This window comes from Hyperoodon ampullatus (genome assembly GCF_949752795.1).
Source record: "Hyperoodon ampullatus genome assembly, chromosome: 5".
Classification (NCBI taxonomy): Eukaryota; Metazoa; Chordata; class Mammalia; order Artiodactyla; family Ziphiidae; genus Hyperoodon; species Hyperoodon ampullatus.
In genome coordinates, this window is record NC_136918.1 from 80,954,809 (window position 1) to 80,968,793 (window position 13,985).

Sequence of the window (13,985 nt, forward strand, 5' to 3'; positions counted from 1 at the left end):
AAACAGCCCAATAAAAAGTGACCAGAATACCTAAGTAGACATTTCTCCAAGAAGGCATGGCCAACAGGCACATGAAAAGATGTTCAATATCACTAATTATTAGAGAAATGCAAATCAAAACTACAGTGAGGTATCACCTCACATCAGAATGGCCATCATTAACAAGTCTACAAATAATAAATACTGGAGAGGGTGTGGAGAAAAAGGAACCCTCCTACACTGTTGGTGGGAATGTAAATTTGTGCAGCCACTATGGAGAACAGCATGGAGGTTCTTTAAAAACCTAAAAAGAGAGTTACTGTATGATCCTTAAATCCCACTCCTGGGCATTTATCTGGAGAAAGCTCTAATTTGAAAAGATACATGCACCCCAAAGTTCATAGCAGCACTATTTACAATAGCCAAGACCTGGAAGCAACCTAAATGAACATCAACAGATGAATGGATAAAGAAGATGTTGTATGTGTGTGTATGTGTGTGTGTATATATATATATATATATATATATATATATATATATATATATATATATATATATATGTATGTATATACAATGGACTATTACTCAGCCATAAAAAAGAATGAAATAATGACATTTGCAGCAACATGGATGGACTTAGAGATTATCTATCATATTAAGTGAAGTAAATCAGGCAGAGAAAGACAAATATCATATGATATCACTTATATGTGGAATATTAAAAAAATGATACAGGGCTTCCCTGGTGGCGCAGTGGTTGAGAGTCTGCCTGCCGATGCAGGGGACACGGGTTCGTGCCCAGGTCCAGGAAGATCCCACATGCCGTGGAGTGGCTGGGCCCGTGAGCCATGGCCGCTGAGCCTGTGTGTCTGGAGCCTGTGCTCCGCAACGGGAGAGGTCACAACAGTGAGAGGCACGTGTATGGCAAAAAAAAAAAAAGACACAAATGAACTTATTTCCAAGACAGAATCAGACTCACAGATGTAGAAAACAAACTTATGGTTACCAAAGGGGATAGTGTGGGAGGGGAGGGGAGAGATAAATTAGGAGTTTGGGATTAACATATATGCACTACTATATATAAAACAGATAAACAAAAAAGACCTACTGTATTGCACAGGAAACTATATCCAATATCTTAGAATAACCTATAAAAGAAAAGAATCTGAAAAAGTATATACGTGTATGTATATATATATGTATCTGAATCACTTTGTTGTACATCTGAAACTAACACAACATTGTAAATTAATTCTACTTAAATTTTTAAAAAATTTTAATTAAAAAATTTTTTTAAGAAAAGATGAGGAGGCTTCCGGGGAAGTTGACAGAAGAGTAAGACGTGGAGATCACCTTCCTCCCCACAGATACATCAGAAATACATCTAGACGTGGAACAACTCCTACAGAACACCCACTGAATGCTGGCAGAAGACTTCAGACCTCCCAAAAGGCTTGCCCCGCACTCCGTGCCCCTCCCTCCCCCACAGCCTGAGTGAGCCAGAGTCCCCGAAGCGGCTCCTCCTTTAACCCCATCCTGTCTGAGCGAAGAACAGATGCCCTCCGGTGACCTACACACAGAGGCGGGGCCAAATCCAAAGCTGAGACCCGGGAGCTGTGAGAAAAAAGGAGAGAAAGGGAAATCTCTTCCAGCAGCCTCAGAAGCAGCAGATTAAAGCTCCACAATCAACTTGATGTACACTGCATCTGTGGAATACATGAATAGACAACGAATCATCCCAAATTGAGGAGCCGTGTGGATGAAATGTTCTTGGTGCTGCAGCCAGGAGTCAGTGCTATCCCTCTGAGGTGGGAGAGCCAACTTCAGGACACTGGTCCACAAGAGACCTCCCAGCTCCACATAATATCAAACAGCGAAAATCTTCCAGAGATCTCCATCTCAACACCAGCACCCAGCTTCACTCAACGACCAGCAAGCTACAGTGCTGGACACCCTATGCCAAACAACTAGCAAGACAGGAACACAACCCCACCCATTAGCAGAGAGGTTGCCTAAAATAATAAAAAGTCCACAGACACCCCAAAACACACCACGAGACGTGGACCTGCCCACCAGAAAGACAAGATCCAGCTTCATCCACCAGGACACAGGCACTAGTCCCCTCAACCAGGAAGCCTACACGACCCACTGAACCAAACTTAGCCACTGGGGACAGACACCAAAAGCAACAGGAACTACGAACCTGCAGCCTGCAAAAAGGAGACCCCAAACACAGTAAGATAAGCAAAATGAGAAGGCAGAAAAACACAGCAGGTGAAGGAGCAAGATAAAAACCCACCAGACCTAACAAATGAAGAGGAAATAGACAGTCTACCTGAAAAAGAATTCAGAATAATGATAGTAAAGATGATTCAAAATCTTGGAAATAGAATAGACAAAATGCAAGAAACAGTTAACAAGGACCTAGAAGAACTAAAGATGAAACAAGGAATGATGAACAACACAATAAATAAAATTAAAAATACTCTAGATGGGATCAATGGCAGAATAACTGAGGCAGAAGAACGGATAAGTGACGTGGAAGATAAAATAGTGGAAATAAGTACTGCACAGCAAAAGAAAGAAAAAAGAATGAAAAGAACTGAGGATAGTCTCAGAGACCTCTGGGACAACATTAAATGCAACAACATTCGAATTATAGGGGTTCCAGAAGAAGAAGAGAAAAAGAAAGGGACTGAGAAAATATTTGAAGAGATTATAGTTGAAAACTTCCCTAATATGGGAAAGGAAATAGTTACTCAAGTCCAGGAGGCACAGAGAGTGCCATACAGGATAAATCCAAGTAGAAATACGCCAAGACACATATTAATCAAACTGTCAAAAATTAAATACAAAGAAAACATATTAAAAGCAGCAAGGGAAAAACAACAAATAACACACAAGGGAATCCCCATACGGTTAACACCTGATCTTTCAGCAGAAACTGCAAGCCAGAAGGGACTGGCAGCACATACTTAAAGTGATGAAGGAGAAAAACCTGCAACCAAGATTACTCTACCCAGCAAGGATCTCATTCAGAGTTGATGGAGAAATTAAAACGTTTACAGACAAGGAAAAGCTGAGAGAGTTCAGCACCACCAAACCAGCTTTACAACAAATGCTAAAGGAACTTCTCTAGGCAAAAACACAACAGAAGGAAAAGACCTACAATAACGAACCCAAAGTAATCTAGAAAATGGGAATAGGAACATACGTATCGATAATTACCTTAAACGTAAATGGACTAAATGCTCCCACCAAAAGGCACAGATTGGATGAATGGATACAAAAACAAGACCCACATATATACTGTCTACAAGAGACCCACTTCAGACCTAGAGACACATACAGATTGAAAGTAAGGGGATGGAAAAAGATATTCCATGCAAATGGAAACCAAAAGAAAGCTGGAGTAGCAATTCTCATATCAGACAAAATAGACTTTAAAATAAAGACTACTAGAAGAGACAAAGAAGGACACTACATAATGATCAAGGGATCGATCCAAGAAGAAGATATAACAATTGTAAATATTTAGGCAACCAACATAGGAGCACCTCAATACATAAGGCAAATACTAACGGCCATAAAAGTGGAAATCGACAGTAACACATTCATAGTAGGGGACTTTAACACCACACTTTCACCAATGGATAGATCATCCAAAATGAAAATAAATAAGGAAACACAAGCTTTAAATGATACATTAAACAAGATGGACTTAATTGATATTTATAGGACATTCCATCCAAAACAACAGAATACACATTTTTCTCAAGTGCTCATGGAACATTCTCCAGGATAGATCATATCTTGGGTCACAAGTCAAGCCTTGATAAATTTAAGAAAATTGAAATTGTATCAAGTATCTTTTCCAACCACAATGCTATGAGACTACATATCAATTACAGGAAAAGATCTGTACAAAATACAAACACATGGAGGCTAAACAATACAGTATTTAATAACGAAGTGATCACTGAAGAAATCAAAGAGGAAATTTAAAAATACCTAGAAACAAATGACAATGGAGACACAACAACCCAAAACCTAAGAGATGCAGGAAAAGCAGTTCTAAGAGGGAAGTTTATAGCAATACAATCCTACCTTAAGAAACAGGAAACATCTCGAATAAATAACCTAACCTTGCACCTAAAGCAATTAGAGAAAGAAGAACAAAAACACCCCAAAGTTAGCAGAAGGAAAGAAATTATAAAAATCAGATCAGAAATAAATGAAAAAGAAATGAAGGAAACTATAGCAAAGATCAATAAAACTAAAAGCTGGTTCTTTGAGAAGATAAACAAAATTGATAAACCATTAGCCAGACTCATCAAGAAAAAAAGGGAGAAGACTCAAATCAATAGAATTAGAAATGAAAAAGGAGAAGTAACAACTGACACTGCAGAAATACAAAAGATCATGAGAGATTACTACAAGCAACTCTATGCCAATCAAATGGACAACCTGGAAGAAGTGGCCAAATTCTTAGAAATGCACAACCTGCCAAGACTGAATCAGGACGAAATAGAAAATATGAACAGACCAATCACAAGCACTGAAATTGAAACTGTGATAAAAAATCTTCCAACAAACAAAAGCCCAGGACCAGATGGCTTCACAGGCGAATTCTATCAAACATTTAGAGAAGAGCTAACACCTATCCTTCTCAAACTCTTCCAAAATATAGCAGAGGGAGGAACACTCCCAAACTCATTCTACAAGGCCACCATCACCTTGCTACCAAAACCAGACAAGGATGTCACAAAGAAAGAAAACTACAGGCCAATATCACTGATGAACATAGATGCAAAAATCCTCAACAAAATACTAGCAAACAGAATCCAACAGCACATTAAAAGGATCATACACCATGATCAAGTGGGGTTTATTCCAGGAATGCAAGGATTCTTCAATATACGGAAATCAATCAACGTGATACACCATATTAACAAATTGAAGGAGAAAAACCATATGATCATCTCAATAGACGCAGAGAAAGCTTTCGACAAAATTCAACACCCATTTATGATAAAACCCTCCAGAAAGTAGGCATAGAGGGAACTTTCCTCAACATAATAAAGGCCGTATATGACAAACCCACAGCCAACATCGTCCTCAATGGTGAAAAACTGAAACCATTTCCACTAAGATCAGGAACAAGACAAGGTTGCCCACTATCACCACTCTTATTCGACATAGTTTGGAAGTTTTAGCCACAGCAATCAGAGAAGAAAAGGAAATAAAAGGAATCCAAAATGGAAAAGAAGAAGTAAAGCTGTCACTGTTTGCAGATGACATGATACTATACATAGAGAATCCTAAAGATGCTACCGGAAAACTACTAGAGCTAATCAATGAATTTGGTAAAGTAGCAGGATACAAAATTAATGCACAGAAATCTCTGGCATTCCTCTACACTAATGATGAAAAATCTGAAAGTGAAATCAAGAAAACACTCCCGTTTACCATTGCAACAAAAAGAATAAAATATCTAGGAATAAACCTACCTAAGGACACAAAAGACTTGTATACAGAAAATTATAAGACACTGATGAAAGAAATTAAAGATGATACAAATAGATGGAGAGATATACCATGTTCTTGGATTGGAAGAATCAACATTGTGAAAATGACTCTACTACCCAAAGCAATCTACAGATTCAATGCAATCCCTATCAAACTACCACTGGCATTTTTCACAGAACTAGAACAAAAAATTTCACAATTTGTATGGAAACACAAAAGACCCCGAATAGCCAAAGCAATCTTGAGAACGAAAAATGGAGCTGGAGGAATCAGGTTCCCTGACTTCAGACTATACTACAAAACTACAGTAATCAAGACAGTATAGTACTGGCACAGAAACAGAAAGATAGATCAATGGAACAGGATAGAAAGCCCAGAGATAAACCCACACACATATGGTCACCTTATCTTTGATAAAGGAGGCAGGAATGTATAGTGGAGAAAGGACAGCCTCTTCAATGAGTGGTGCTGGTAAAACTGGACAGGGACATGAAAAAGTATGAGATTAGATCACTCTCTAACAGCATACACAAAAATAAGCTCAAAATGGCTTAAAGACCTAAATGTAAGGCCAGAAACTATCAAACTCTTAGAGCAAAACATAGGCAGAACACTCTATCACATAAATCACAGCAAGATCCTTTTTGACCCACCTCCTGGAGAAATGGAAATAAAGACAAAAATAAACAAATGGGACCTAATGAAACTTCAAAGCTTTTGCACAGCAAAGGAAACCATAAACAAGACCAAAAGACAACCCTCAGAATGGGAGAAAATATTTGCAAATGAAGCAACTGACAAAGGATTAATCTCCAAAATTCATAAGCAGCTCATGCAGCTCAATAACAAAAAAACAAACAACCCAATCCAAAAATGGGCAGAAGACCTAAATAGACATTTCTCCATAGAAGATATACAGACTGCCAACAAACACATGAAAGAATGCTCAACATCTTTAATCATTAGAGAAATGCAAATCAAAACTACAATGAGATATCATCTCACACCAGTCAGAATGGCCATCATCAAAAAATCTAGGGCTTCCCTGGTGGCGCAGTGGTTGAGGGTCCGCCTGCCGATGCAGGGGACGCGGGTTCGTGCCCCGGTCTGGGAAGATCCCACATGCCGCGCGGAGCGGCTGGGCCCGTGAGCCATGGCCGCTGAGCCTGCGCGTCCGGAGCCTGTGCTCCGCAGCGGGAGAGGCCACAACAGTGAGAGGCCCGCGTACCGCAAAAAAAAAAAAAAAAAAAAAATTAAAAAAAAAAAAAAAATCTAGAAACGATAAATGCTGGAGAGGGTGTGGAGAAAAGGAAACACTCTTGCACTGCTGGTGGGAATGTGAATTGGTACAGCCACTATGGAGAACACTATGGAGGTTCCTTAAAAAACTACAAATAGAACTACCATATAAGCCAGCAATCCCACTACTGGGCATATACCCTGAGAAAACCATAATTCAAAAAGAGTCATGTACCAAAATGTTCATTGCAGCCCTATTTACAATAGCCTGGAGATGGAAACAACCTAAGTGTCCATCATCAGATGAATGGATAAAGAAGATGTGTCACATATATACAATGGAATATTACTCAGCCATAAATAGAAACGAAATTGAGCTATTTGTAATGAGGTGGGTAGACCTAGAGTCTGTCATACAGAGTGAAGTAAGTCAGAAAGAGAAAGACAAATACCATATGCTAACACATATATATGGAATTTAAGAAGAAAAAAAAAATGTCATGAAGAACCTAGGGGTAAGACAGGAATAAAGACACAAACCTACTAGAGAATGGACTTGAGGATATGGGGAGGGGGAAGGGTAAGCTGTGACAAAGCGAAAGAGAGGCATGGACATATATACACTACCAAACGTAAGGTAGATAGCTAGTGGGAAGCAGCCGCATAGCACAGGGAGATCAGCTCCGTGCTTTGTGACCACCTGGCGGGGTGGGATAGGGAGGGTGGGAGGGAGACGCAAGAGGGAGGGGACATGGGAACATACGTATATGTATAACTGATTCACCGTTATAAAGCAGAATCTAACACACCATTGTTAAGCAATTATAGTCCAATAAAGATGTAAAAAAAAACATGGAATTCATTTGCTTAAAGTAGCTACAATTACTGAATTAAATACAAATGTAGGGCCAATTAAAAAAAAAGAAAAGATGAAAAGAATGTTTTACTAAATACGAGAAGAAAGAGCTAAAAAGAATTGAAAGTTTTCCCTCTGGGAGGTAATAATCAAAAGGGCAGGATAGGGCTTCCCTGTGGCGCAGTGGTTGAGAGTCCGCCTGTCGATACAGGGGACACGGGTTCGTGCCCCAGTCTGGGAAGATCCCACAGGCCGTGGAGCGGCTGGGCCAGTGAGCCATGGCTGCTGAGCCTGCGCGTCCGGAGCCTGTGCTCCGCAACGGGAGAGGCCACAGCAGTGAGAAGGCCGCGTACCACAAAAAAAAAAAAAGGGCAGGATAGTGTGGGGAAGAGAAGTGCTGTTTTGTTTGGTTCTGGTTTTGGTATGTTTGGATCAGCCACTTCGTTTACATGATTTCATAAACTTGTAATTTGCAGATGTCTGGAACTCTTGCCAACTTGTTTCCTACCAACTAGCCAGAGCAAGAATTTCTGTTTTGGCTCAACCAAGCTGCAGTCCAAGCAGCAGGCACAGCCCAGTGTCTTTTTACCTCATGTCTACACCAAGTGTCCCTCACCTTCCCCTTAGTTTTTCTCTGTGACCTGGAGACGTGAATATCCATGGGAAACGCATATCACCTTCACATGTCTCTTACTGAGGATACATAAAGCAAAGTTTTAACCAAAGAGAGACAGAAGCCAGCAGGTAAATTCTCCTTTCACTCCAGGGCTGGATTATCGATAGGCAAAGTAACACATACCGCTTCTCAGAAAAATGGTTTTACTTTTACTTGATACAAACTTTGTGGTAATCATCCTGGTAACACATGGTTTTATTTTCTCTCTGACATTCCCTGTCTCAGTCACATTTCCCTATCTCTGGTTTCTTTTGGATTGTACTTCTTAATAAAGTAGTAGCCTATGAACGTTTACCTCAAGGTCTGCTTTTGGAAAAGCCCACAGGAAAACAGCTGATATCAGGGGGGAAAAAATAGAAAAAGAAGAACAAACAAAACCCAAAGTCAGAAGAAGGAAGGAAATAATAAAGATCAGCGAGGAAATAAGATAGAGATAAAATAACCATAGAAAAGATCAATAAAACCAAGTGCTGTTTTTTTGTTTTTGTTTTTGTTTTGAAAGGAGGAACAAAATTGACAAACCTCTAGCCAGGCTCACCAAGAAGAAAAGAGAGAGGACCCAAATAAATAAAATAAGAAATGAAAGAGATGAAATAACAACTGACACCACATAAATACAAAAACCCTTAAGACAATACTATGAACAGTTATATGCCAACAAATTGGACAACCTAGAAGAAATGAACAAGTTTCTAGTAACATAGAGCCTGCCAAAACTGAGCCAAGAAGAAACAGATAATTTGAACAGACCAATCGTTGAGGTGAAATAGAATCTGTAATTAAAAAAAAAAAAAAAACTCCCTCCACATTGTAAATTAATTCTACTTAAAAAACAAAACAAAACAAAACTCCCTCCAAAGAAAAGTCCAGGTCAAGATGAGTTCACTCGGGAATTTACCAAACTTACAAAGAAGAATTTATACCTATCCTGCTCAAACTGTTCCAAAAAATTAAGAGGAGGGAACACTCCCAAAGTCATTCTGTGAAGCTACCATCACCCTGATAGCAAAACCAGACAAAAGCCACTACCAAAAAAAGAAAACTACAGGCCAATATCTTTGATGAATATAGATACAAAAATCCTCAACAAAATATTAGCAAAACAAATCCAACAATACATAAAAAGGATCATACACCATGATCAAGCTGGATTCATTCCAGGGTAGCAAGGATGGTTCAACATACACAAATCAATCAATGTGATAAACCACATTAACAGAAGGAAAGACAAAAACCACATGACCATCTCAATACACACAGAAAAATCATTTGACCAAATTCAACATCCATTCATGATAAAAACTCTCACCAAAGTGGGTATAGAGGGAACATATCTGAACATAATAAACCACAAACCCACAGACAACATAAAAGTCAATGGTGAAAAGCTGAAAGCCTTCTCACTAAATTCAGGAATAAGAAAAGGATGCCCACTCTCACCACCTCTATTCAACATAGTATTGGAAGCCCTAGCCATAGCAATGAGACAAGAAAAAGAAATAAAAAAGTATCCAAATTGGAAGGGAAGAAGTAAAACTGTCACTATTTGCAGATGGCATGAGACTCTATATAGAAGACACTAAAGTATCCATACAAAAACTATTAGAACTAATAAATGAATTCAGCAAGGTAGCAGGATACAAGATTAATATACAGAAATTTGCTGCATTTCTTTAGACTAACAATTAAATATCAGAAAGTTTAAAAAAATCCCATTTAAAATTGCATCAATGAAAAAATATCTAGGAATAAACCTAACCAAGGAAGTAAAAGACCTGTATGCTGGAAACCATAAAACATTGATAAAGGAAACTGAAGATGATTCAAAGAAATGGAAAGATATCCCATGCTCTTGGAGTCAAACAGTCAGTATTGTTAAAATGGCCATACTACCCAAAGCAATCTACAGATTTAATACAATCCCTATCAAAATACCCATAACATTTTTCACACAACTAGAACAAATAATCCTAAAATTTATATGGAACCACAAAAGACACAGAATTGTCAAAGCAATCCTGAGGGAAAAGAACAAAACTGGAGACATAACCCTTCCAGACCTCAAACTATTCTACAAAGCTACAGTAATCAAAACAGCATGGTATTGGCACAAAAACAGACATATAGATCAACAGAACAGAATACAGAGCCCAGCAATAAACCCCTGTACCTATGGTCAATTAATCTATGACAAAGGAGGCAAGAATATACAATGGAGAAAAGACAGTCTCTTCAACAAGTGGTACTGGGAAAGCTGAACAGCTAGCTACATGTAAATTAATGCAATTAGAACACTCCCTCAAACCATTTACAAAAATAAACTCAAAATGATTTAAAGACCTAAATATAAGACATGAAACCATAAAACTCCTGGAAGAGAACATATGGAAAACATCCTCTGACATAAACTGTAGCAATATTTTCTTAGATCAGTCTCCCAAGGCAAAAGAAATAAAAGCAAAAATAAACAAATGGCACCAAATTCAACTTAAAAGATTTTGCACAGTAAAGCAAACCATCAACAAACTGAAAAAACCTGTGGAATGGGAGAAAATATTTGCAAACAATGTGACCAACAAAGGGTTAATAACCAAAATATACAAACAGCTCACACAACTTAATATCAAAAACAAACAGGGACTTCCCTGGTGGCGCAGTGGTTAAGAATCCACCTGCCAATGCAGGGGACACGGGTTTGACCCCTGGTCCAGGGAAGATCCCACATGCCGCGGAGCAACTAAGCCTGTGTGCCACAACTACTGAGCCTGCACTCTAGAGCCCGTAAGCCACAACTACTGAGCCCATGTGCCACAACTACTGAAGCCCTTCCCTAAAGCCTGCGTGCCGCAATACTGAGCCCACGTTCTGCAACTACTGAAGCCTGCACACCAAGAGCCCATGTTCCGCAACAAGAGAAGCCAACGTAATGAGAAGCCTGCGCACCGCAACAAAGAGTAGCCCCTGCTCGCTGCAAAGAGAGAAAGCCCACACGCAGCAATGAAGACCCAATGTGGCAATAAATAAATAAATAAATAGATAGATAGATAAATAAATACCCAATAAAAAATGGGCAGAAGACCTAAATAGACATTTTCCAAAGAAGACATACAGATGGCCAAGAAGCATATGAGAAATTGCTCAACATGACTAAAATGCAAATCAAAACCACCATGAGGTATCACCGCACAGTGGTCAAAATGGCTATCATGAAAAAGTCTATAAATAATAAATTCCTAAGAGGGTGTGGAAAAAAGGGAACCCTCCTACACTGTTGGTGGGAATGTATAAATTGGTGCAGCCACTATGGAAAACAGTATGGAGGTTCCTTAAAAAAAACTAGAGCTAACATATGATCCACTAATCCCACTCCTGGGTATATATCTGTAAAAAATGAAAACTCTAATTTGAAAAGATACCTGCACCCCAATGTTCATAGCAGCAGTATTTACAATAGCCAAAATATGGAAGCAACCCAGTGCCCATCAGCAGATGATTGGCTTAAGAAGATGTGGTCTATATATATTTATATATATATACACACACACACACACACAATGGACTATTACTCATCCATAGAAAAAGAATGAAATATTGCCATTTGCAGCAACATGTATGAACCTAGAGAATATTATACTTGGCGAAGTAAGTCAGACAAAGACAAATATTATACATACAAAACAGACTCACAGACATAGAGAATAAACGTATGGTTACCAAAGGGGAAAGGGAGGTGGGAGGGATAAATTAGGAGTATGGGATTAACAGATACAAACTACTATACATAAAATAGATAAGCAACAAGGATTTACTGTAAATTAAATATAATAGCCTACAATGGAAAATAATCTGAACTATATATATATAAATAACTGAACTACTTTGCTGTATACCTGAAACTAACACAGTATTGTAAATCAACCATACTTTAAAAAAATTTATTAAAAAATAAAGAAGTTGGCAACTTATTGATTGGCAGTTGATTCGAACACCAATCCTTTCGGCTCCCAGGCCTAATGTTATCAAAAGCCCATGAATTTAATGAGGGAAATTTTTCCATGAAAATCATGAAAGAGCCCCTCAGCCAATTTACCCATATTGAAAAAATAATTCTAAGAAGCACAGGAAGTTGTCACAACCAAGTAATGGTGACGATGAGGAAGTGTTTCAAACCCCAAAATATGATGGTTACTTTTTGGGAAAACTATAATAAATTGCAGATTCTGGGGGGAAAGAAAGGAGGAAAGAGCTCTTGATAAACCCAGGAAGTACTATAAAATATTTTTGGAAGCTGGGAAAAATATATCATATTTAAAAGACTTTAATTAGTGTAGCTACTAGTCCATCAACAAATGTAGATTCAGGGAAGTGACAAAGTATTGTGGGCACTTCGAGTGAGGCACTTGAGAGATACAAAGCATTAAAGTCAAATTAAATGCAAAATTGTATATAAGTGAGGTAAGATTTATAAAAGAATGATGTTAACTGTAAAGTACTATACAAATGTAAGCAGTCATTACACATTCCCAACACCAGGAAATGGCTACCCTAAAGATTCCCATCCAAAGGAGACCCTGGGATTCCGAGAGGAGATACCACGTGGTTAAAAGTAGGGTGACAGGGCAAAACTGGAAAAAATCATGCTTTACTGATTATAATTATTATAGTAGTAAATTCAATAATTCAAATAATTCATAATAAATTACATAGCACCTAACATATGTACCAGCACTGAAATAAGTGCTGAGAAGGCTACAAAAATGTATAGAACAAGAACTTAAAGAACTCAGGGAACTTATGGTCCAGTAGAAGAGACAGAACATAAATGAACAATCAGGTCATTAAAATAAACCGGGGCTTTTACTGGCCCAAAGGACCTAGTGGACCTAGTTTATAAGCAACACTTTGATGGATAAGAATAAGCTTTAAAAAAAGAGAAACCTGGGCTTGCCTGGTGGCGCAGTGGTTGAGAGTCCGCCTGCCGATGCAGGGGATGCAGGTTCGTGCCCCAGTCCGGGAAGATCCCACATGCCGCGGAGCGGCTGGGCCCGTGAGCCATGGCCGCTGGGCCTGCGCGTCGGAGCCTGTGCTCCGCAGCGGGAGAGGCCACAGCAGTGGGAGGCCCGCGTACCGGCAAAGAAAAGAGAAATCTGAAAACAAAGATGAGATAAACTGGCCCTTCTTTACCTAGAATGCCAAATTTGGAGTTGCCCAGGGAATGGGAGCAGGAAAGGCACTCTCTTTGGGCATTTTATGCAGTTTGCATGCGGTAGTGTTGAGTGAATCTCCAAGTCAGAACGCCAGGAACAGGATTCAGGACGATTGCTTAAAGCTGTGCAGATTATCAGAAAAAGAGGGTGGAGAGTGCTCTGAGATGCAGAGCGCACCTGCGGTCTCCGAGACACCCCACCCCCGCCGCGAGAGAACCACCACCTCGGGGGCTTGGAGCTGCCCCCACCCAACAGAAGACGACCGCGGGCAAAGGATCCATCCTGAGGCTCGTCTTTTGTCCGCCGCGCCCCCGGCCAGGTCCCACCTGGCCCAGGAGTCGGCAACTCAGGAGGGAGGTCTGGAGCCGCCCTTACCGTATAGGAAATCATATGTTCGATTGGCAGAGACTTTGCTCCAGGGCCCCGACCTCCCTCCGCACCGGGTTTGAGACACCTGCGGCTTGGCCTGGGGCTCTTCGACGGTCACTACGTGACTCAT

General features: G+C 39.6%; 1 protein-coding gene across 1 annotated transcript in view; it reads right to left on the minus strand.

The window, feature by feature from the left end:
* The window catches only part of CFAP91 (cilia and flagella associated protein 91), a gene marked incomplete at its 5' end in the record, with an annotated part of 155,610 nt that extends 141,625 nt beyond the window's left edge, over window positions 1–13,985 (minus strand). Inside the window, one exon of the mRNA XM_079704207.1 lies at window positions 13,862–13,985. Coding sequence (XP_079560333.1) covers window positions 13,862–13,985 — 124 coding nt within the window. The remainder of the gene's footprint in view (window positions 1–13,861) is intronic.